Source organism: Lygodium microphyllum, chromosome 11 (assembly GCF_053477565.2).
Source record: "Lygodium microphyllum isolate KBCC chromosome 11, Lygodium_microphyllum_v1.1.10, whole genome shotgun sequence".
In the NCBI taxonomy this organism is placed as follows: domain Eukaryota; kingdom Viridiplantae; phylum Streptophyta; class Polypodiopsida; order Schizaeales; family Lygodiaceae; genus Lygodium; species Lygodium microphyllum.
In genome coordinates this window covers 34,210,713-34,235,883 of record NC_141145.1, presented here as the reverse complement: position 1 = coordinate 34,235,883, position 25,171 = coordinate 34,210,713, and the positions used below count along the sequence as shown (strand labels likewise).

Sequence of the window (25,171 nt, the reverse complement as noted above, 5' to 3'; positions counted from 1 at the left end):
TTCAAGCAGTTATTGAAAAGCTAAAGACAACATGACTAAAGAACAAAAGAAGATTTGATAAGCGACATCGACTTCGGCCAAGAGCAATTCAAGAAAATGACTGGGTGCTTGTCTATGACAGTAGCCTAGACAATCAGTACAGTGCTTCTAGGAAGATGGTAAAGCGTTGGTTTGGACCATATGTGGTAAAGGTCGTTCATGACAATGCCACATATTCATTGGCTGAATTGGATGGAACAAGCATGAAGATACCCATAGCTGGAAAAAGAATCAAGCTCTTCAAACGAAGAGAAAGTTCAACATATGAGCTAGAAGACTTGAATATAATTCAAGAGCATGAAGACATAGAGGAAAAAGAAGAGGCAGAAGATGAAGACATTGACATAGCAGAAGATACTTCTTCTGACACTGCAAATCCGTAAGACTTTGGCACATGCTAGAGGATGTGCATGTTAGGAGGGGGTGGATGTCGTGCCGCTACGCGCACACCATGTAAAAAAATCTAGAGTGAGGCTTCCTTTTAGATTTAGAGAGCCAATGCCACTTTAGGCATTAGTTAGTGTCTATGGTTCAAAATATTAGGATTTTTTGGACAAGTTTTTAGTCAATTTTTGATATTCTAGATATTATCTCTTGTAAAAATCCATAAAAACTATAGACAACTTCTAGATTAGGATGATATACAAAAGAAAGCATGTAGTTTTCAGCCAATTTTAGAGGATTTTATGTAAAAAGAGAGATTGACAAAATCGTGCGACGTGCAATCGCTGTTTTCAGGCAGTGAACAACACTCCGAAGTGGGAGATGAAGGAGTGATTTGGCTGAATTTTTTCCAGGTGTCCTAGTATTTAACCCCCCCTTTCGGAGCTAATGGAGGCATCAGATTGGCGATTTGAGCAGCATAGAGGAATGTATTATTTTGTATACGTTTTTGTCTATTAGAGTTATATTTTCTCATAATGCTGAAAGAAACTGACAGGCTTCATCTCTATTAGTATTCTTCTATATTTTCTAATTCTTTTTGGGAGTATTCTTCTACATCTTCAATCTCTTCTAACCCCTTCTCTTCCGTCTACTCCTCTCTCTAAATCTATCTTCACCCTATTGTCTTTTATGTTCAAGACCTTGGCTTGAAACCTTGAACCCTTCTCTTATCTCTACCATCTCCGGAGTAAAAACTCTTGAACCCCCATACATTCTTCTCTTGCCAAACCCCTGTGGTGACCTTCAACCCTACGCGCTACGACAAGGCCCTCCTGCAAGGTCATTAGACCGGTGCACCGAATCTACTATTGATCTCGATACGTGAGGATGAGATCGTATTTGGCTCATGAGATCTCATATGGTTTGTGGACTCCATGGTAGTCCGAAGGCTCTCTGGCCATGTTGGATGGAGGAGCAAGCTGTGAAGCCCACTCCGTCACATGTCTCGATGTGCTAGGCTTGGGAGTATCATGATGATGTGGTCAAGATGTGTTTGAAGTCATCTTGCCCTCCTATTGTTCCTACTTCTTGTGACGGGCTTCTAGATCAAAGGCTGAGGTTTCGTAGAAGAGAATCTTGCTCTGATACCATGTGAAGAAATATCCTAATGTAGAAACATAAATGAAAGCATGCGACAAATCATAAACTCAAAAGAACACACTGTTAGGGTTAGGGTACCTTAGAGATAATGAACATAGTGGAATCTAAATGAATGATTGAATACGGAATATACAATGCTTATCCAACAAACAAACAATGCAGGAATGAAAACTATACCCGGAACTCTTGTGTTTTGAGGACCGAGGCAGAGATGGTGAGTGGGAGAGTGTGTCATACTCTTGATGGATCTTGAAATGCAGCAAGGCAACGTGCAGATGTCGGACAATAGCAAATGCTATGATGTGTGGTGCCAGGGATTAGTGTGTCAGATAGGTAGAGGAGAAAGAAAACCACAAACGTAGCAAGCTGATGATGATGTGGCACATTGATAGTAGCAAAAACGTAGGCATGATGATGTGGTAGGTTGACGGCAATAGAAACACAGGAATGATGATGTGGAAATCCGGACAGTAGGCGCATATCACAAATGTAATAGTTCAGCAAGTGGACAGATGTAGACGATGTGGTTGATTAGTAAACGCAGCAAAAATCAATGTAGATTGCTTGATGGAGGCTAGAAACAGGTGCGTAATGGATGTTGATAGCAACAGGCACCTTCGGTTGAGATATCCTCTGCGAACAAGGTGTGGGCAACGAAGCTAGAGGGCCTCAAACCTGCAAAAACGAGATTGGGCTGAGTGGAGGGCAGCCTACCTATTTATAGAAGGTTTCGGGACCTTGTACCGTGCACTGTTTTAAAACTCTCTTGAATTGTGCACCATTTTAGGGTTTTCATTAATCAAGCATTGTTGGGGCTGTTTAAGTGGCTAATTCAGCATGTAATGCTTATGTTAGCTCAACATGTAGGTGGACTTCCTTTTGTTTTTTGGGAGCTGAAGCCAATGGATGCATTGTAGTGCATTGTCATGACCTACATATTTGAGGTGATGGTTGTGCTGGTTGCTTGAGCTTTGGTGTCTCTTTGTCCTTTTGGTCATGAAGAAGCTGGTATCTGGTGAGGAGGTCCCTTTGCTCAATGCCTGATGGAAGACAGTGAAGAGGTGCTGGACCGTCTTTCTCATTTGAGAGCTGGTAGGAGCTTGGTTGTGGGGGTTGCTGCTTTGCTCTGTGAAGGAAAGAGAGAGAGATTTGTAAGACACAAATATGTTAGTAGTTTCAAATGGCAATATAATGCCAGGCCTGATAATACTTAAATGGACTGTCAAAAAATCTTGAAATGTGCTTCTGAGTGAGAGAGGGACAAAGAGATCGCTAATGATGGGTTGAATTTGTGAGATTCATTCCAATGTAAGGTGTTCCCTTGGAAAGTGATGTTGAAGGGACTTCGTTTTCTGGAGATCAGCTGAGAAAAAGCAAAAGCAGTCACTGGCAATTGGACCATTTTGTTTTCTGCATGAGGGGCATGGATACAAGTCTGCATATGTTACAGTTGTGACAGAAATGAGATGTACACATCTCCATACAAGACATGCAGTGGCCTATACAGAAACCCATGTGGTTTGGAATTTGAAATGCAGAGCATAATGGAAACCCACACTTATGAATGGTCGGATCTATGATATTTCTTTCCAAGGCTAGGTGCTACTATGGAGAGCAATGGTGGGGGCATACCCCTTGGGGATCACCTGAGGAAAATGAAAATAGGATATATGGGCAATGCATTTTCAGCACGATTTCATGGAGGTGAGTATACATCTGTTAAAGGCGTGCCATGGCTTGTAAGGCGTGGTATTTCATCTCTGCAGTGTGGCTAGCTGTTACATAGTAGTTTTCCGATGGATTTTTGATGGGATCCACCTGGTCACCCTTTCAAAGAGGATTGGGGCTTTTGGGATATTTGGATGACAAGGAATGCCTTTATTTTGATTCCCGAATGGGCATTAGGTTTCATATTTCAAGGATTTAAGGTTAGCCTTTGGCAACTTTCCAATTAGGGACATGCCATGGATGAGGTGGCAACTTGGATAGAGGTGGCCAACCCATTACGATGGTTATGTAGCCTTATTTTAAAATCCACTATGGGCATCAGTATGGGGCTTCAATGGTGGCCAACTTTACAAACGGTTTTATTATTATGACAATCATTACAAAGAAGGAGAGGGAGGGAGAAAGGTCGGGAGGGAGGTGTGCTCCATCATAGTCTGACCATCCTTCTCTTAGTAGAATTGGGAGAATTCTTAGCTTCATTTACATCATCAGTTGAAATGGCATGGTAGGCCTTCTACTGAATGGTGGGGGCTCACAATCAATATTCTCAAGGATTCTGTTCAATGGGAGGGTCACATAAACCATTTAGCTTATGGAAGCTTCAAGCAATTAGATGAGATTGCCTAATAGGTAGGTGTGCCAATGGCCTTTTTACTAGAAGGCAAGGCAACAATCTCCAAGTGTTATTTTGCTCAATAGAGTGCATCTCATCACTCATGGCTTGCACCCAATGCACATCCTATACTGCATCCTCAAAACATGTAGGCTCATCTTCATCCAAAAGAGTGCTAACAAAAGCATATGCTTTCTCATCATCAATGAGTTGGCTTGTATCAACAAAATGTGCCTCTCATACATTTCTAGCATTGGAATGTGTACATTGAGGCAAAGGAGCACCCATATGATTCTCTTTAAGAGACTGTAACGGCCATCTAAGGACTATTTTGGTTGTATGTATAGCAGCCCTTTCTTGCACAATTGCGTCATCCACTGCCCTAGAAGAAATTGGATTAGCTGGAGGCTGATTTTGGGCACGGGTCCCAATGCAAGTGGCAAAAGACCCTTAAAGACATCATCATTCTCATAGGTGGATGGCATTTCAAACTGATCATGGGAAATTGGAATAGGCTGCATTTTCAGCAAAAATGACATCTCTGTTGACAAAAACCTTTGGAGTGCGAGGATCATACAAACGATAGCCTTTGCTCTATGAATTGTATCCAACCAAAATACATGTAAGGGCCTTATCATCTAGCTTCCCATGAAGCTCTTTAGGCACATGGCATATGCTATGCATCGAAACACATGAAAGTAATCAACCTTCGGTTTTTGATCATGCCATGCCTCAAAAGGAGTGATCGTCTCAAGTATCTTTGTTGAAGTGCTATTAAGTACATGATTGGTACATTGTAGGCCCTCAAGCCAAAACTTATGTGGTAGTCCTTAACTTTTTATCATACATCTAGTCATCTCCATGAGTGTACGATTCTTTCTTTTAGCAACTTCATTATGGTGAGGCGTGATCCTTATAGTGGCCTAATGTGTAATGCCATGCTCAAGCAAGAATGTCTCAAATGCACAAGACATATACTCCCTCTCCCCCCCCGATCTATGCGTAGGGTATGCACCTTCAAACCTGTTTGTGCTTCCAATTTTGCAACCAAGTGTTTGAAGTGCATAAATACATCCAATTTGGCCTTCAAACCATACACCCAATTGTATCTAGAGTAGTCATCAATAAATATAACAAAATACAAATGACCACGGAGTGCTCTAGTCCACATAGGATCACACACATTAGAGTGTATGAACCGCATTTTTCAGACATCATGTATTGCATCATCCTTCTCAAAGAAAAACTCATGCATTTTCCCAAGAATGCAACCCTCACAGGCATGGGGAGGTGGAGTATCCAAAGTAGGTAAAGCATCAACCATTCGACACCTCTGAAGAGTCATGAGATTGCCAAAACTCATGCGACCGTAATGAGCATGCCAAAGCTCCGTAGTAGAGCACTGATGGTAAAGCTTATTGTGAGGGGCCTTCTTTCGGGTGAGGAGCCATGGAAGAAGCTACTGTTATGGAGATTAGAGACCATTGTTCCCGCTCATGGAGGGCCATGGAAGCCTAGCACACACTGGCTATTTCAGCATATCCAAGCTACAAGGCTTGGGAACAGTTTTGAGGTCAGATTTGTTGCATCTATTATATGGGCATCGAGATTAGTATCTATAGGACTTCATTAGATTGACCTAGCAAGTGTCGAAGAGAAGTTGAGGCAGCCACTTCTTTTTAATCAGATACTCAAGATAGAGAGAGGCCACAACATTGAAGAGAGGACCCTCCTATCTTGGGGGAGGTTCTCGAATCTCAACACAGGTGGCTTCTACAGTGGGGGAGTGGTTTGCCTTTTAGGAGCTGCCAGCCCATATATAGAGACAAAGACTTTGAGGTACCAAGGGGGTCAGAGTCATAATGGAGAGCATTAGGGAGGTTGTACCCCTTGAATGGAGAAATGACACAGTGATAGATGAGACATGGATAGGATTCTTTGTTAGAGGAGAGATCCTTCTTGTAGTGGCAACCGCATGGAGAGGGTGTGTTTACATTTTTAGTAGAGATGGATGGTTGGCTTGGAGTGGCAACCGCATGGAGAGGGTGTGTTTACATTTTTAGTAGAGATGGATGGTTGACTTAGATGAGAGGATCTAGATCAATTAGAGTTTACAGGATGCTCTCAACGAGTATTGTGGCTCATTGTGATAGGACTTGATCCTTAGACCTAGACCTTCAAAGACTTGTATGGAAGATGAACGGCGATATTGGGCATATAGGAAGAGGCCACTACAAAGGTTTGAGTGGGATCTTGGGGAGTGGATATGGAGAGATTGTTAGCGAGTCATTTCATGGACAGTATGGACGTCAGTGCCACGTCAGCAGGTGCCACGTCAGCACCTGCAGTCGGACAGTATTTACTGCAGTCGGCTGCATTTAATGCAGCCGACGTGCTGCAATTATTTCCTATTTTTCAGTTTTTTTTTGCCGGTTTTTTAGCACACTTCAGTATTCATTATTGAGATTCTGATCTTGAGATCTGTTGGCGGAGACAGTCTATGCTCAGGTTGACGGAGATCGAGGTCATCAAGTTGGAGACATACGTAGATATTTCCTCTGTCCCCTTGTGTATTTCTGCACTCTTATACAGCATACTACACCGCAGATTTTCTGCGTTTACACTGTCTCCTTTTCTCTCTGTCTCTCTCTCTCTCTCTCTCTCTCTCTCTCTCTCTCTCTCTTTTCTCTCTATGTTCACTCTCTCTCAGTCTTTGTTCTACGCTTCCGCATTGCTGCACTCTAACATGGTATCAGAGCGGTGAAGATGGACTGATTGAGGGCTGAACCTATCTGAAGAGGAGATTTCAGCGTGACACAAGGCTGCGTTTTCAGGTTGTGAGGGTGAGCGGGAGGGCTGCGCATCGAATCAAGGCTGAAGCGAGCGTAGGCGTGTGGGAAAGGAGTCTAATCGGTGAATTTGCTGCAGGTTATTGCTGTTCAAAGAGGAGGAAGGCTGTGTTTAAGGCCTTCCATTGCAGATTTTACCTTTTCATTGCCTCTGGCGGGTGAAGAAGGTTTGGGCAGCGGAGGAATCAGTCCTAGAAGGCTGTGTTTTCACAGTCAGAGGGGGCTGCTTTTGCGTTTGTGCAGGTATTGTAAGTTAACATGTCTTCAGAGACTGATTTGGAGTTCCAGGCGATCATGGACAGGAAGGTGTCTATCCTACCGACTCTTCCAACGGATCAAAAGCTTGATGGTGACAATTACCGTATCTGGCGAGTGATGATGTTGGCCATTTTAGAGTCTTATGATTTGGCGGAACTGGTGATGGAGGAGATTAACAGGCCCTCGGTGAGGGATGAGTCCAAACTCTCTTCCAATGCTCGTACGGAGTTGACCAAGGCCCAGTCTCATTGGGACAACTGAATGCCAGGATTCGATCTTTTCTGTTTCTGTCTTGCACCACATCTGTGATAGCTCACATCGAGCACTTGACGGTGGCTCGTGAGATATGGCTAGAGCTCGATCAGATGTACAACAGGATGACCCTAATGAAGAGGGTTTCTTTGGAGGTATAGATGCGGACTTTGTCCGTGAATAAGTCTTCTTTGCTTCGGGAACACATCAACAAGCTTCGGTAGCTTTAGATGTAGATTCAAAATGCGGGGAAGCCTATTTCTTCCGAAGACATGGCGATCACCTTACTATTCGAGTTGTCGCCACGATTCGGTACTTTTTATTCCGCTCTTATTGCTTCAGGGCGGGAGTCGACTCTTCGGTGGGAAGAGTTGGTTCCTATGGTCTTGGACCAGGAGGAACAATTGAAGGGACAGAATGCTTCCAAATCGGATGCATTGGTTGGTCAAGCCTCTCAGAAGAAGGGGAAGGACCAAAAGAAGAAGAAGGACAACAAATCCAAGAAGGACAAGGAGAAGGAATCAACTTGCCATGTTTGTGGCAAGACTGGTCACTGGAAGAAAGATTGCCTTGACAAAGACAAGAAGGATACCAAGAAGAAGGACACGAAGGACTCTGGAGCGGTGGCTGCACCCTCGTCAACTGCTTTTCTACACTTAGCAGTCATTGAGGACTCTACACCAACAACTTCTGATGTTGCGATGACAGCTCCCCAGGCTCGAGAGTGGATTGTGGACAGTGGTGCCTCACGGCACATGACTCCTTCCGTTGGTGTTGCCCATTTGTGACCTTTGCGTGGGCAGATTCTCATTGGAGACAGCTCTTTTGTGTCTATTGTTGCGCGGGGTGAGATGCAGCTTATTCCAGACGGACGTGGTGGTACCTACACCTCTGAGGTGTTGCATGTGCCAGGATTGGGGTATCATTTACTTTCGGTTCATAAGATTTGTGCTCTTGGTCTCTTGGTGGAGTTTGACAGTGATACTGTTCGAGTCCTTGATTGTGGATCGAGGAAGGTTCTCTGTGCAGGGTATGAGGAGAATGGAGTCTACAAATTGAAGTCTTCTTCAGCTCTTACTTCTCTTCTTCTTACTTCTCAGACACAGTCCGAGCTATGGCATGCTCGGTTTGGCCACCTGAACTACGAGTACCTTCGGAAGGCGTTGCGAGGGTCATTTGTCCGAGGCTTGCCGGGACATAGTGGTGAGCTATTAGCCATGTGTCTCCTGCATTCGTGGGAAAGTGCATTAGGATGCGATTCCCAACAAAGCTTCTAGGCGGTCTACTTTACCCATGGAGCTTGTATCTACGGATCTTTGTGGCCCGATGAGGACCGAGTCCCTGAAGGGGAGCTTGTACTTCATGTTGATGGTAGATGACTACTGCAGGATGACTTGGGCCTATTTCTTGACTTTGAAGTCAGAGGCTTTCTCTCATTTCAAGGATTGGCTTCTCTTTGAGGAGAACCGTTCTGGCCAGCGACTGAAGACCTTGCGTTCAGACAAGGGAGGTGAATTTATGTCCAATGAGTTTGCTTGTTTTTGTGCAGATAGGGACATTCACCAAGAGTTTGCTACCACCAACACTCCCCAAGAGAATGGCATTTTGGAGTGGAAGAACCGCAGTGTGATCGAGATGGCACGCACCATGATGGAGCACTGTAAGACACCTCAGTTTCTGTGGGCCGAGGCAGTAGCTACTACAGTTCACATCCTTAATCGATCTCCCACTTCGGCCGTTGACAGGATGATACCTTTTGAGGCTTACTTCGGGACTAAGCCTGATGTCTCTTATTTCAGGATCTTTGGGTGTGACGTCTATGTGCACATTCCGAAGACGCAACATGATAAGTTCGAGGCGGCTTCCTGACGACAGGTTTTTGTTGGCTATAGCTCCCAATCTCAAGGTTATCGTTTGTTTGATCCTGTTAAGCGGGATATCTACATGAGCCGAGATGTGTGGTTCGTGGAAGTACCGGCCACAGAGGGGGGTGAGGAGCACCCCGTCCTTGGAGATCTAGGGGAGAGTTGGGCTCCTGAGACAATTTCTTTGGAGCCAGAGCCTCTTGATGGAGATTCTTCCGCAGCTTTATGTGCACACTTTTGAGGTTGGTCGTATGTTGTTTGTGTTGTATGTTGATGATTTGATTTTGATAGGGGATCATGCACAGAAGGTCCGTGAGACCAAGATAGCTTTACATCGGACATTCGAGATGACGGATTTGAGGCTTCTTCATTTTTTCTTGAGTCACGAGATTTATTAGTCCCAAAGGGGGATTTTCATCTCTCAGCAGAGGTACATTCAGGAGCTCTTGGTGACTTTTGAGATGGAGACTTGTCGACCATTACTACTCCTATGGATCCGAATTGGAAGGCCACTTCACACTCAGATTCTCCCGTGATGGATGCTTCACGCTACTGTCAGTTGATTGGATCCTTGATTTGGCTTCTCAACGCTCGTGTTGATCTTTGTTTTGTTGTGGGTCTTTTGGCAGGGTTCATGATGGAACCCAAACAGGTGCATTGGCAGGCTGCCTTGAGGATTCTTTGGTATTTGAGAGGGACCTCTTAGGGATTTCTTATCCCGCAGGTACAAATGCTACAGATCTAGTCCTTGCAGGTTGGAGTGACTCGGATTGGGCTGGCGATGTGGACCACCGACGGTCTATTACAGGCTACTGTTTTATCTTGGGTACCGGTGTTATCTCTTGGAGTAGCAAGAAGCAGGCCACAGTAGTCCTTTCTTCTACTGAGGTGGAGTATCGGGCTGCGTCTTCCACCACATGTGAGGTTGTGTGGCTTTGGAGATTGTTGGAGGAGCTTGGCTGCCCCCAGACTCATCCTACTCTTCTATAGTGCGAGAATGAGAGTTGCGTTGCCTTGGTACGGAATCCTGTATTCCATGCCCGGATGAAACACATTGAGATCCAATATCACTTCATTTGGGAGAAGCTTCCGGATGGGACTATTGATGTGGAGTACTGCAAGACCGAGGATAATCTTGCAGATTTGTTCACGAAGGCGCTTCCCTAGGCTCTTCTTTGGCAGCATTCCAGATCCCTCAGTCTTTTGACCCGTCCAGGATCTGAGAGGGGGTGTTAGCCAGTCATTTCCTGGACAGTATGGATGCCGGTGCCATGTCAGCAGGTGCCATGTCAGCACCTGCAGTCGGGACAGTATTTACTGCAGTCGGCTGCATTTAATGCAGCTGACCTGTTGCAATTATTTCCTATTTTTCGGCTATTTATAGCCGGTTTTTTGGCACACTTTAGTATTCATTATTCAGATTCTGATCTTGAGTTCTGTTGGTGGAGACAGACTGTGCTTGGGCTGACGGAGATCGAGGTCATCAAGTCGGAGACATACGCAGATATTTCCTCTGCCCCCTTGTGCATTTCTGCACTCTTATATAGCATACTACACTGCAGATTTTCTGCGTTTAAACTATCTCCTCTCTCTCTCTCTCTTCTTTGTGTGTTCACTCTCTCTCAGTCTTTGTCCTACGCTTCCGCATCGTTGCACTTTGACAGCGATGCCTTAGGATGTCCCCTTCTTTGACTATACCACTAGGTTGGGGAGGAGAATACAGATGAGCAGGACTTGAGTGGTGCCTATTGCAGCTGAGCACTCGACTATCCAAGATATATCACAGCCTTTGTTGGCAAACTTCTGGAGGATATTGGAGGACAGCTTTAGACCAAGAAATATTTCACGCTTTCTTTGGTTACTAGCATATGGGAGTTTAGCAATTGGTACATGACTTGGCTATGGTACAGACCCTATTCCTTGCACTAGATGTGGGAAGCATGAGGAGACTCAGAGGCATTGCTTATGGGATTGCCCAGGCCCCACGGGCATAGGAGGTCTATAGGAGAGCCCTCAGGATGGTGTTTCATAGCACTTCAGATTCTATGATTGCTACGTGGGGGATAGTTGTATGGGTCATTGACACAGGCTCAGCTTGTGGGTATGAGGATGTGCAGGGGTGTCAGGCTTATCTTATCTTGGGGCAGCTTATGAGTAGGACTTTTATGCTAGATTTCTCACAGATAGTATGGACTTAGGGGCATTGTCATAGATGGGAGCTCATAGCTAGCATGATTGCTTGGTACATATGGATAGCCAGATCCGGCGAGGCTATTTATTTTTTGTGGTATCTATATTTGTATTTTCTTCATAAGTATTTGAGTTGTTGTATTTTGCAGTCCATATCTAAATCACTTAACTATGTGCATACAATTTTTTAGTATCTGTATCTGCTCCATGTTGAAGTTCCAATAAGTTCCATAATTACTATGGTCTCCCATTCTGCAATCTTGACATTTCATGTTGGGTTCACTAAATGTCGAGGTGGGTTGTGTCTAACCACAGGGGTTCTTGAGAATAAGCAAGACGGAAGACAGGATATGAAAAATAGAAACCCAATGTGTTATAATGAATAAATAAACCTTGTATAATCTTTGTACATTGCGAAATGCTTCTTGGAAATCACGAACCCTATCTTAAGTTATTAGCTTGAACTCAACTCTTGATTGCACGAAGTCCATCCTCTTTGTGAATCCCAAATATTTGAAGTAGTGATACAAAGAGTATATAACGAAACCCTAACAAAATAATCTAATTCAAGTCGTCGTCAAGTGAGCCGTTTTGCGCCGAGGCACTGTGACTAATCCACTTTGCCCAGCTCTCTTGATTGCCCAGTGGATCACTTGTTTATTTTTCCAAACCTTCTCCTTCATACATGCTTCCATTTATACAACTCTTTCCCTTCTTTACAAACTCAAAATCTTGCTTTCCAAATACAAAAGCTTGCTTTTGCTTTCCTGGCCTTTGCTTTTTGCTTTCCCTGTTTTCGTTTTTATGCGGGCCTTCTTTGTCATACGAGCTTCGAATATGGTCGTGTATGTACTCAAAACGGTGGAACAACCTTGATCTTCAAGCCGCAGACAGAATTACAAAAATCCTCCTAGAATATCCAGAAATTGAGCTTTTCATAAAACACATCGCTTTTTGATATTTTTGATCTTGGACGACTTATACTATTTTCAATATCGGTTTTTCTATGCATTTGGATCCATCGAAAGTTCTCATTAAGTCATCAAAACTTAATATAAAAAAATTAGTCTATTTTGGTGGATTAGTTTTGCTCCTTGAAAATCTTGTAAAGATCTTGTTTAAGTATTCCATAAGCATATATTCAAAATACTTGTATGGATGTCTTTTCCTTGCTTTTTCTTCATTGAAACTGTAGCCTCTAGATTAATCCCTGTGTGTGAACACACATTATTATATGTAAAAGTGTGTGTTTAGGTGTGAATACTTTTTATACCACTTAGCATTTAATAAGGGTGAAAGGTGTAGGTAGATACCTTAGCCTATATATTTAGGCCCTATCACTTGCACTCTCATCACAAACTATCACATCAATCTGTTCAACTTGTTGTGTACTTGCAAGGGCTCTCTCTCTCTCTCTCTCTCTCAGAGCCTCGTCCTCCATAGTTTGCAGGGCACACATCAGTTCCATACCCAACTGTGGTATTAGAGTGGGTTCTACTCATCATCTCAACTTGTGTGCCTCAACTAGCTCACATCAATGTTGCTGTAGTAGCTCTATTCTGTTCACCTATAGTGGAGGAAAAAGAAAAAGAAGAAGAAAGCGAAGGAGTGCAGTCTACTTCTTTGAGGAGGTGCCTCCTTGATCGATGAGGACAGACCTGCTAGCTATCACGATAGGCTGCTTGCCTCGACAATTTGCCATGTGTCCTGGATCTGTCATCACTGCTCCTACCCACACGGCTATGTGCCAAATTGTCTGTGTCTGACGTTGCCTTCCCATTGTGGCTCCCATCAACTTCTACTAGTGCATCAACATTTGCATCATGTCTGAAGAATCATCACCACTGTGACCAACGACCCGTCTCAACTGCTCGTGACACGTCAACATGCTACCTGCCCTACCCGCACATAGATTGCATTTCCACCTGTTGGTTGACCTGACACATGTCACCATTAGGCCTACTCGACACATTCTTGTTAACCTCGAAATCATGATTAGGTTTATCACATTAAACCTTAATCAAAAGTTTAAACATTTGTTAGGGGCAGTTCACATGAAATTGGGGATGCTTGATTTTTATCAAAATTTCATGTCATTTATCGAATAAAAATTGGAGCTTTTCAAATCCGAGCCTGCTTTCTTCAAATTTCTTCATGAAAATCTCATATTTTCTCAATTTGAGCTCTCCCCATATGGCATCTACCATCGGAATGTCAAGATGCAGCATCATGATTGAAAAATTCTTGAGCATTGGCTTTTCCACCTGGAATACAAAGACCCAGCTCATACTCATGCGAGAAGGTGCATGGAAAGTCGTCTCCATTGATGAGCCAGAGCACATTCAGGGCAACGCACAACTTCATCAAGAATGGCTTGAGAACAATGAAAGCGCACTCGCCATCATCGGCCTCACCTCTTTGACAACCTTTTTCATCACCCTGATCTTACAAAAATGGCAATAAAAGATATGGGATTTCCTTCAAATCACATTTGGGGGAGACATTAATAATTCCAAATTATTTGTAAAAATTCAAGTGTTTAGTGTCTCCTACAATCCTTTAGAGACTCTTAAGCATTATCTTGATCATTTAAGCCTTCTTTACAAACAATTGACCACTCTCAAAAGCCGTCTAGATGATGATGATAAAAAGGCTATACTTCTTAATAGCCTAATGAAAGAAGCATAATTCCATGAAACTGTGACAGCTCTCAAGGTGGCTCAAGAGATGAAATATGAAGAAATGGTTGCCATCCTTTTGAATGATGAAAGGTGCAACAAAGATGCTAACATCGCATTGATGGCCTTCTACACCAAGAAACAACTGCCCAAGTGTCGATATTGCAAACACGTTGGTCATACTGTTGATCAATGCTACAAGAAGAAAGATAAGCAACAAGACAAGCAACACACCCAATATGCCACTATCGTTATCTTATTTGATAGTGACTCTGACGAGCCACCTACCACGTCTAATAAGGCCCTTAATGTATCCATTCAATCATTCCCTCTTAACAATGTTGAATCCTATCAGTATGCTTTTTAAATCAAATCCTAAATAAATAAATAATGTGTTTTGGAATTAGATACTAACCATGCCCATGCATGTGTTAAGATCTTTTCAAACACTTAGTGTGTGGGGTGCTTTGCAAATTTTTATCCAAAATGATCTGTACTTTTCTTTTATGATTCTATTGGGAGCTATATTGTAGGGGGGATTGTAACCACTTCCCAGGTGACCTTTGAGTTGATCTTGAAAGCTATACCCATGTATTTGACCTCTGGGGCTTTTGATCAGTCTCTAAGCCATGCACAACCACCTCTGAACCATGCCTTACTTTGGTCCTTGAGCTTGTTGGTAGACAATGTCATGACCTACCTCGTGTTGTCTCTCTCTCACTTATGTATCTCCTTTTTAGAATCATTGGATGGGATTGGACATTGCCTCTTCGAGGTAAGACCTTCCCTTTTTCTTTTCTCGTATGTTTCGTGTAACAGTTTAGCCACCCATGACCCGAAGGGGGGATTTGTTAGATTAATCCTTGTGTGTGAACACACATTATTGTGTGTAAAGTGCGTGTTTAGGTGTGAACACCTTTTACACCACTTAGCATTTAATATGGGTCAATGGTGTAGGTGGATACCTCAGCCTATATATTTAGGCCCTATCACTTGTACTTTCATCACAAACTATCACATCAATCCATTCAGCTTGTTGTGTACTTGCAAGAGAGCTCTCTCTCTCTCTCTCTCTCTCATAGAGCTTCATCCTCCATACCCTATTGGGCACGCATCAGCTCCATACCCAACAGCCTCATGACAGTGGTAGGCATAGTTGCACTAGTATTATGTATGAAAGGGTTTATAATATACAGTACTATAGTTGCACTAGTATTATGTATGAAAGGGTTTATAATATACAGTACTATAGGTACCCTATCTTACGAATTAGTACCATAAGGTACCATCTTAATGGATACTTCTTTTTTAGTCTGATCTGCTCTTTGGGATGAGTTAATTGCTTCTTATACTATTATGATTCCCTCATGGGATTATGTTATTTGAGATTCAAACAACTTTCTACTAAGGCTTGTTCTTCACTAAAGTTCTCTAAATCTGTCCTCTTCCAACTACTTTTAAGAAAGATTGAGTGGTACCTTGTCTCTCATCTTAATCCGCCTCCCTAATTTAGACATGCATTGAAGGAAGGTAATGTCTAGACTCTGTAGCCTATCCTAGAATGTATCTTAGAGTGAGTGATACCTTGTCTCTCATCTTAATCCTCCTCCCTAATTCTAGGCATGCATTGGAGGAAGGAAATGTCTAGACTCTAGAGCCCTATCCTAGATTGCATCTCTTTAAACCCACTCTCTTGGGATCTAGTCAAGCCTTTGCAAGTCTTCCCTAGCATACCTCCATCCCTTAGACGAGAGCAATGTGCTTACCGTGTCAGATCTATCTCCTTTCTCTCTTAGCTTTGCTATGTGGCTGCCACCAGTCTATGGAGCGTCCAAGTCCATCCTTAGTGCTCACCCCTTTCAAAACATATCGTTATCATGTTTTGGGCTTTGAGCTACCTCTAGGTGTCTCTACGATCGGGCTCCAAAGAGAAAGTGTCTTGAAGAACTTCTATTACAATAAGGAATGAGCTCTCAAAATCTTTGTGGTTGGAGTTGCATAATTCTCGAGAAAGAATGTGGCATCTCAATAATCAACTTGATGCCAACCATTGTAGGTTACGTAGTCCCTCAGCAGTTTTTTAAAGGTATTATCAACTTGAGATCCTAATTATCATCTACTTCCCTCAGTGATCCTTGAGGTATTTCCTACACTTTATGTGGTTTTTTTCTTGCTTTTTCTCTCTATTTTACTCCTGCTTTCATGTTTACACCTGGTTTGTTTTTGCTCTAAGAAAGTCTTTGGGCATTGTTAAGATTGTAGGCATTCTTGAAATCATATCAAAAAAACATTTGGCCAGCTAAAGGAATGGAAACAAAAAGAAATCGAATTTGTTAAAAGTACTAATTGCTGTCATCTCAAGTACAGAGTCAGGTTGGTAACCCTCATTTTCACTAGCACTTATTACTAAAGTGTAGCATGGTGGTGACCTTGATTTCAGTAGGTGGTGACCTTGATTTCAGTAGTATTCATCAGTCAAAATTTTGAATTTTGTCTATGGAATGAATGTTTGAAAGGTCAATACAAGGTGGATTTTCTTGTTCAAACAATCAAAGTAAATCATGTATCAAAGCAAATCATTTTCATATGGCAGATATGGTCATGTGAAGGCTACAAAGCTTGCTGCATATCGGCTTTTGAAGGTAAGTTGTGATGGAATGGTAACAAATCTGAGTAGTTTTCTAACAATGCCTAGCTTTGTTTGTTTGGTGGAAACTTAAAAGATGGGAAGGTATCATGCTATTTGTCAAGCAGCACAACAACTTTTATAATAGAAACATCAAATATTATTTGTCAAATACCGACTTCAAGATGGGAAGGTATTTAAGTTCTTTGTCAAGGACAATTGCAACCTTTGTAATAGGAACATCAAATGTTATGCCATTTGCGAGTCCAGAAAATGAAAATGAAAAATACTTACCCAGTCCAGTTGATGAAGCATGTTACATTTAAGTGTCTCATTTAATCACAGTTACAACAAGAGCCAATGTAAATTGTCTGTAGGCTACATCAAGTAAAACATTTTGCGTTACTAGTATTGTATTAAGCTATGAAATTACAGATGGAGTTGAGCTGTCAACAATGATATTCTACATACATGTCAGTTGTGTGCTCACAGTATTACTTAACAGGCACCATCTTGGCACACTGAATTTGTACCCTTGATTATGGTATGCCAGCTTTTGTAGAAGCTGTTTTTGTATGAAACCTTTCATGAAGGGAACCATTGTTTACCCATCATCAGCAAATCTTTCTTCACCTCTTATCACCAATCTGGCATTGACTTGTCATTTTTACTTTCAATTTGTTTTAAAGAGAGCTCTCTTGGATGGCATTGCATAGATGCATAATTTCTATCTAGCCATTATGGTGAGCAACGATCTAACAGGCTGTTTTAGGGATTCAAATTTAGCTGTTTGGCAGATATTTCAGATAATAGATGGAGATATATATGCTGCAGAGGGTGTAATGTATATGCTGCAATTTTTGTAAGCACTTCAGGAAACCCCCCGGGAGAGAAATTAAGCCTCTCATTGCTCATCTAGTAGGCCTAATAGTGGACCATTCAATCCTTTTGCGAAAGTTGACAAGCATTCTTGGTAAGATATGGTTGTCTACTGTCCAAGCTCCTTGTGTAGAGAATCTTCTCTTAAGTCTATGATAGTGGAGTTCATTGGAGAATAGCCTGTTAAGAAGACACACAGTGTACGACCACGACAGAAACACAAAGACATAGACACGGACACAGAGGGAAAAACTCAAACCCTAAACGCAAAACTCAAAACTCAAACACAAACAGAAGAAGGGAGAGAGAGAACACAACTCGGAAGTGAATGAATGCTGTAACTGAATGTAAGAGTGTACAGTGTGCTCAAGGGCAGAGCAATGTCGGAGTGTGACGTCCACCGAAGACGAATCCCAAGTCTGTGACCACCAGCCGGGGTGTAGGAGTGCTGAATAGTGAATGGCAGCAGGCTGATCACCAAAACGCAGCAGTCTCTAGAGGCTGGAAACTGGTAAACGCAGCAGTGTACCACCAATCAGGGGCTGGAAACTATGCACAGTCTGCTGTAAACAGCAGGCTGAAACAATGTCTGAGAGTGTCAGGGCCTGCAATGCTGAAAACGCAGGCTGGCTGACCCTGGAGATGATGGACAGCAGGCTGAACAGCAGTCTGGGACAGTTTGGAGTAGTTGCCAGGAGTTGAGAGCTATCGCCTACAGCAATGGACAGGCTGAAGATGATGTGGCTACAGTTGATGATTGCTGGACAATAGATGGAGGCGGGCTGCAGGCTGGAAACTAGACGCCAACAGCAGCAGAGGGTGTGTGGGCTGGTGTAACATGCAAACAAGGATGATTGTTGAATGGGGGCAGCCTCTCTATTTATAGATGTGGAAGGGCGCCCCAAAAATTAGGGTTTCCACTAAACTTTCTCGAGCTGCTTCCCGTTTTAGGGTTTCCATTGAACTCTCTCGAACCGCTCCCCGTTTTAGGGTTTTACTCTAAAAGAGCATTTTTAGTGTGTTTTGGGGCTGTTTAAGAGGTAATCAGCAAGTAATGCATATTTTAGCTCAACACCCCTTCTCAGGCCTAAAACTGAGCCGAAAGGTTAGGCCAGCCATTGTGATGTTGATGTACCCCAAGGTGTCCCACCCCAAAGCAGCCAAGGCATCGGACAAAGGGTGCACGTCGGCTGCTTATTAGTGGCCTACCAAGACTACAGAGGCGATGGTTATCTTACCAAGGGAATACAAGTAGTCACCCTAGAGAGGACAGAGCATTGGACAAAGAGTGCATGTCGGCTGCCTAGTGGCCTACCAAGCCCTACAAAGGCGGATGGAACTACATGGAACTTTTGTGTGTTGTTTTTTTTTTTTTTTTTGGGAATAAGTGCGGTAAATTTTATGGGATGCGGCCGATTGAGGAATAGTGATCTAGAAGATGGGAGTAGGGAGGGTACACCCAATACATCACAAAACAGTACAAGCTAACCCATCCACTCAGGGTGTCAATGACAAGAAAAAGTAGGTGATGAGGTATCCATGTGATGAAGAAGGATGGTGGTGTGGTAACAACAGCCGCCGGTGGAAACAGCTTAGGATCCGCTCAAGTGGTGCTCTACACAATGAGATGCAAAGTATGCTACATGCTGAAGAATGCTCATGCAGTAGGTGTCACTTGGACAGTGTCCCTTATGGGAAAATTGTTCACTTGCCCAAGCGCCCTAGTACAAAGATGATGAAATCATGCAATGCAAAGGGTAAGGTACAACAGGGGGAGAAGCCGATGTCGAAGACAAAGTACTGAAGCCTGTAGAATACCAAGAAGGGTAGGAACCCCCTCTCAACCTGGACGTAGATGCCGAAGAAGGAAGAGGAGCCTGATGTCGGTCTTCTTGTGGTGCCGAGAACCATAAGGAATGAAGAGGAGGAGGAAGCATCCCAGCTAGAAGAGCTAGGTAGAAGACACCGCCATGATAGCATCAAGAGAGATGTTGCACGATCCGCCTCGGGAGGGAAAGCCTCCATGATGGTAGAAGAGAAAAACTCCAAGGATGATGAAACCATGAAGGAACATCGCACATCCTAAGTCTTCAACCCAAGTAGGACTGGGCAAACCTGCATGTTAGCCCTACATTGAAAACAAAACCTGCAAAGGAGATCAAAGTCTGCAATCACAAAGGTTAGTAGTGAGATGCTCCAAAAAACAAAACAAAACAAAAATGAAAAGCTAAGTGAAGGAACAAGTGCAAAGATGCAAATGTGTATATGTGTGTGAGTAAATGCAGCGGAAGACTTAAAATGTAGAGATAAAAATCCTATGGGCCCGACTCTAAGAGTGCGAAAAATGAATGCTAGACTGACCTAGGGTATCCGAAAGGGCCTAGAGACATGCTAGTCTAAGGTGGTCACCATCACGTACATCTAGTAGCAAGGCTCTACCAAGGGAACGCCTGACGAGGTGGGGAGGAAGATAAGATAGATACATGAAGTGCAACGGGATCGGAACCTGCAGACCAATCAACCAATCCTTTAGGAGTAGAGAAGGATGGCCATTGAGGCTGTCCGGGTGCCACATGTCCAGCAGTCGCTGTGGGGGTTGGAGGAGCAGATGGGGCAACAGCGGAAGGTGTAGCCCCACTGGACTGTGAAGTCGCAGCGGTCTGTTGAGGCTTTTTAGGTGGAAGACCTTGGGCCTTGGAGCGATACTCCTCGTCCACATAGCTTGCTCTCTGGCAGTGTGTGCAAAATCGGTTTTTCTTAGGGAGTTGTTGCTAGATAGGTCTTGATTCTTTGGTTCCATCGGAGGAAGAAGAGTCAACCTTTGATTGGCTTGCCTTCGCATCTAGTGAGTTCTTGCCACTGGTGGTTTTTCCTCCTGAAGAAGAAGCAACCAACCCCCTCTGCTCTAAATAAGGCTGTGATGAGGATTTCTTGTGGACTTGATCATACAGCCTTGCGTAACACAAGAACTGGCACTCAAACTCGTAGAAGGTTGGCAATCGAGGTTGGTAGATGATGTGTGAATGAAATTGAAGTATTTTGCGGGCAACTTATTCAAGAGGAACGTAACCTGATCGTCATCTGACTTTGGAGAGCCTGTAGTGGCAAACTCGGCATGTAACCGCCTATAGTCAGCCAGCTTGACTTTCAGATCATCCCCTTTCTTAAGAGAGAACTCTTGAAGCTCAAAGTCAAGATTGATGCGTTGAGTACGATCACGAGCTGCATAGCGGTCGAGAAGGTGACTCCAACGCTCTAACGCGAGCAGGAAGTGCTGCAACTGAGAGTGAAACTCAGGAAGCAATCCTTGTATTAGCTCAACATTGGCTGTAGCATTGCGGACTCTCCATTGACGGATGTAGTCAGGGTGAGCTAGTCGAGGGTCCGGCATAGGCTCTAGATCAATGACGAGGTCCCAAAGACCCTGAGACTCAAACACTTGTTGCATGAAATTCGACCAAGTAGTGAAATTGGAACTGTTAAAACGTGTCTTATCCGTGAAGGCATTCTTGGCCGTTGCAATAGGAGTGGTAGTGCTTGGAGATGGATAGTGTGAAAAAGTGTAGTGGGGGTAGGATGGGGGAGTGGAGTACACTTGGGAATGGGCCTCAGAGTGCCCACCAGTCATGCGGGTAGTGTGCAAAGTGGATCCATAGGTAGGGATGGGCTGACTAGGCATGGGCATGGTAGCCATATGAGGAAACCAAGGAGGTGGGATGGGAACACTGGGAGTAGAAGATGGGAATCCCTGCGTAGGTGTTGTGAGAGTGCGCAACGGAAGAGGAAATACGAACACGGAGGGAGAGAGAGAGAGAGAAAGCAGAAAATAAGGAAGAGAAATCTGCACTGAGTGAAATGAATGCTGAATACACTGAAATGGACTGATCAGTCCCTGCACGCAGCCCACAGCGTCAGTGAGGGCACCAGATCAGGCTGATGATGATGGCAGCACCACCACGGGGGAGAAGGAGTGTCGGAATCTGCAAGAAGACAACTGACCAAGTGGGGAGGGGGGCTGCCAATAAATAGGCAACGGACAAACCCTAACCCTAACCCTAAAATGGGCGCAAACCCTAAAAGTGCCCTAAAATGGGCGCCCCACAATAGTGACCAAAAAGTGGCCGGGCAGCCAGTGGCTGCCCACTAAAAGAGGCCAAAAAGAAATACACAACCTAAAACAGCCAGTCAAGAGTAACTAGCCTCCCCCATCATAACGCATGACAGACATGTCAGAGCTCCTAATGTCCTCGTCTGACTCAGACTGAGGCTCACAGGCAGGAGATGACAAGGCATGACAAACATGATTGCTAACACCCCCTCTCAGATCCTGGATGTGGCTGAAGGCCGAAGAGGAAATAGATCCTGGGGCGGCAAGAGGAATGCCAATGTCGATGAAGTCCGTCGATGTAGACTGCCACTGAAGGAGCTTCTCACGATCCTGGGAATCCCCCTCTAAAACACTAGGGGCCAGGGAATCCACAGCCGCATTACCGAGATCGTCCCCCTCTGAAAGGGATGGGAGGTACGAGGGAACCACCGGAGGAGAGGGTGGGGGATGGGAAGGAACCTGTGGAATAGAAGGTGCACAAGCGGGAATGGGTGTAGCAATAGACTGCCTCGGAGGACCCTGCATCAAAGAAGGGGAATGGAGCCTGTAAAGCCCACTCTCCTGCCAACCTGTAGATAAGACAGCTCCTGTAAAAGAATCCTCAATAACAACGGCATGCTCGGTGAAGATCACTCGTGTGCCAAGCCTCGTAAGGCCATAAACTGAGAGGAGGGGAAGGCCCAAATCCGGAACATGTAGGGCCTGGGAAAAAGAGCTCGAAGGTCGGTCGGTAAACAAAGGCAATGTGCCAACACCACTAATAGGCACCGATAAAATGTCACCAATAGTGACTGAACCCTCTGATGGACGGAGATCCTGTAACAAATCACCTCGGGGAGTCATATGACTCGAAGCACAACTGTCCACTAACCAAGGCTGCGCAGAAGACACTGCAGCCACGGAAGAAGGATCCTCCTCCAAAGCATGGATATGAAGGAACACTGACTCATGGGTAACAGCTGGTGTAGAGGTAGAAGAAGGCTCCGATGTAGATCCACCATTCGCTCTCGGACGAAGGTGAGGGTACTTCTTCCAACATTTTTCCTCTGGATGGGTCCCTTTCCCACAGTGTGGGCACTTCGGTCTCTCTGAATTTGAGTCAGAGCTTGAAGAACTGTCCTTCTTCTTAGCCTTTGACTTCGTCTTCTTCTTCTTCTGTCCTCCCGAATCTGCAACAAAGGCTCTAGTGGAGTCGGATCCACTAGCACTGACCTCTCTGAGTCGCTCGTCATGCTCCAAGACAAGCGGGGATAGCTCCTCCCATAGAAGCTTCTCATGGGTCCTCGATGTAAGAAGGCTGGTGTAGAAGACATCGAACCGAGGCGATGGCAGGTGAGTCAAGAGAATCATAGCCATGTCTTCAGAAGATATCGTCCGACCGAGGGATGCAAGCTCATCCCTCATATCCTGTAAGCTGTTGATGTGGTCCTTCATGGAAGGACTATCATCAATAGCGAGCATCCGCAACTTCTGTTCAAGAGATATCCGGTGGGCAAACGTCTTCTGTTGATAGAGAGATGCGAGCTTTCTCCACACATCTGCTGCAGTCTTCAACCGGTGAACATGAACAAGGACAGAATCCTGCAAACTCAGAAAGAGGAAAGATCTGGCTCTAGAATTAAGCCGATCCCATAAGGCTGCACGATCCATAGATGTCCCATCTGCGGGATCCACCTGAGGCCGGGGAATAGGAATAGAAACAAGCTCCCAAAGATCAAAGGAGTCCAAGATACACTCCACCTTGCAAGACCATAGAGAAAAGTTGGAGCCATCCAACCGGTCCTCTTTGGGCAGCTGAGGAAGTACGGGTACCTGTACAGGAGGTACCAAAGGCTGTGTCTTCGGCCCATTGGAAGGGGCTAGCCGAGATACATGAATAGAAGGGGGACGAGAACGAGGAATAGACTCCATATAACGATCCTCGCGATAGAAATCACGCCTCCGTTCAGATGAATGTCGAGACAAAAGCTCATCATCTGAGTCATCAAAACCTGTAAACTGATGATAAGACATCTTCCAATCTGCAAAATACCAAACACCAAAGAAAACTGTGCCGATGCCGAAGAATGACCACCAGAAGGGTCACCAACCACCAGAAGAACCACAAACTCCAGGAAATCAGGTCGCCTATCACCAGGAGGTGAAAATGCAGCTGTGTAGGGCACAAAATCCGGAGGGAAAGTTGCCAGGCACCAAAACGCAGCCAAGAAGAGAAGCGCCAGCTGGAGATGAGCCGCCAGGAGGGTAGACGACCAGCGAGGATGCAAAACGCAGCCTGTAGTGGAGTCGCGCTGAAAAGAAGGCCGCCCAGCTGAAAACGCAAGGAGACAGGGCTGGTTGATGACGTGGCGCCTCTGGAAGGGGCTGATGCAGCAAACGCAAATATTCAGACCACCTGGAGGGGCTGCCTGGCTGTTGGAGAGAAGGGGGGTAGCAACAGATAATAGGTGTGGTCTCTCTCCAGTCGATGAAGACCTCCGTGCTCTCGGTTTGGCTCTGATACCATGTGAGAGTGCGCAACGGAAGAGGAAATACGAACACGGAGGGAGAGAGAGAGAGAGAAAGCAGAAAATAAGGAAGAGAAATCTGCACTGACTGAAATGAATGCTGAATACACTGAAATGGACTGATCAGTCCCTGCACGCAGCCCACAGCGTCAGTGAGGGCACCAGATCAGGCTGATGATGATGGCAGCACCACCATGGGGGAGAAGGAGTGTCGGAATCTACAAGAAGACAACTGACCAAGTGGGGAGGGGGGCTGCCAATAAATAGGCAACGGACAAACCCTAACCCTAACCCTAAAATGGGTGCAAACCCTAAAAGTGCCCTAAAATGGGCGCCCCACAACAGTGACCAAAAAGTGGCCGGGCAGCCAGTGGCTGCCCACTAAAAGAGGCCAAAAAGAAATACACAACCTAAAACAGCCAGTCAAGAGTGACTAGCCTCCCCCATCATAACACATGACAGACATGTCAGAGCTCCTAATGTCCTCGTCTGACTCAGACTGAGGCTCACAGGCAGGAGATGACAAGGCATGACAAACATGACTGCTAACAGGTGTAACCCAAGGAGAGTGTGAAGACGCACCATAAGCTGAGGATGGAAACCCCTGCGTATGAGTGGTCATGGGAGATGTGAAGCTGGGGATAGTGAGGGGGATGCCCATCACAGTCGACCCAGGAGTGATGGGTGTGCTCATTTGCTGAAAGGTGAGAGGCACTGTGTTAAAGGGTGGCATTTCCCCTAACGAAGTACCATGGTGCAAAGAGGTAGAGAATGGGGTGAAGGAGAAGGTGCTAGGAGCGGAGATGGAAGATCCAACCCCTAGGGTATGTGAAGCAGATGTGGAGTGTAATCCAAGATTTTGGAGAGATGATGAGAGATCATCAAGGTGTGATATAGAAGGTGGGATGGGAGGGAAGTGAGAAGTGTGTGTGATATGCTCAAATGAAACAGAAGCTATAGATCTACTTGAGTTCCGTCTGCTTCATGAGCCCCTTCTATTGAAGTTCACATACGCAAAGCCATCCGGATCCTGT

The 25,171-nt window shown here is 44.7% G+C and overlaps 1 protein-coding gene across 7 annotated transcripts in view; it reads left to right on the top strand.

Moving 5' to 3' along the window:
• Nucleotides 1–25,171, top strand: part of LOC148028691 (phytyl ester synthase 1, chloroplastic-like) — an 89,777-nt gene that overhangs the window by 39,839 nt on the left and 24,767 nt on the right. For all 7 annotated transcript variants that reach the window (XR_015692315.1, XR_015692311.1, XR_015692313.1 and 4 more), the window contains one exon: nucleotides 16,611–16,659. Coding sequence is in view for 2 of the 7 variants with exons in the window: in XM_087687481.1 (XP_087543607.1) it covers nucleotides 16,611–16,659 (49 nt within the window). In the remaining 5 variants the exon portion in view is untranslated. The remainder of the gene's footprint in view (nucleotides 1–16,610; nucleotides 16,660–25,171) is intronic.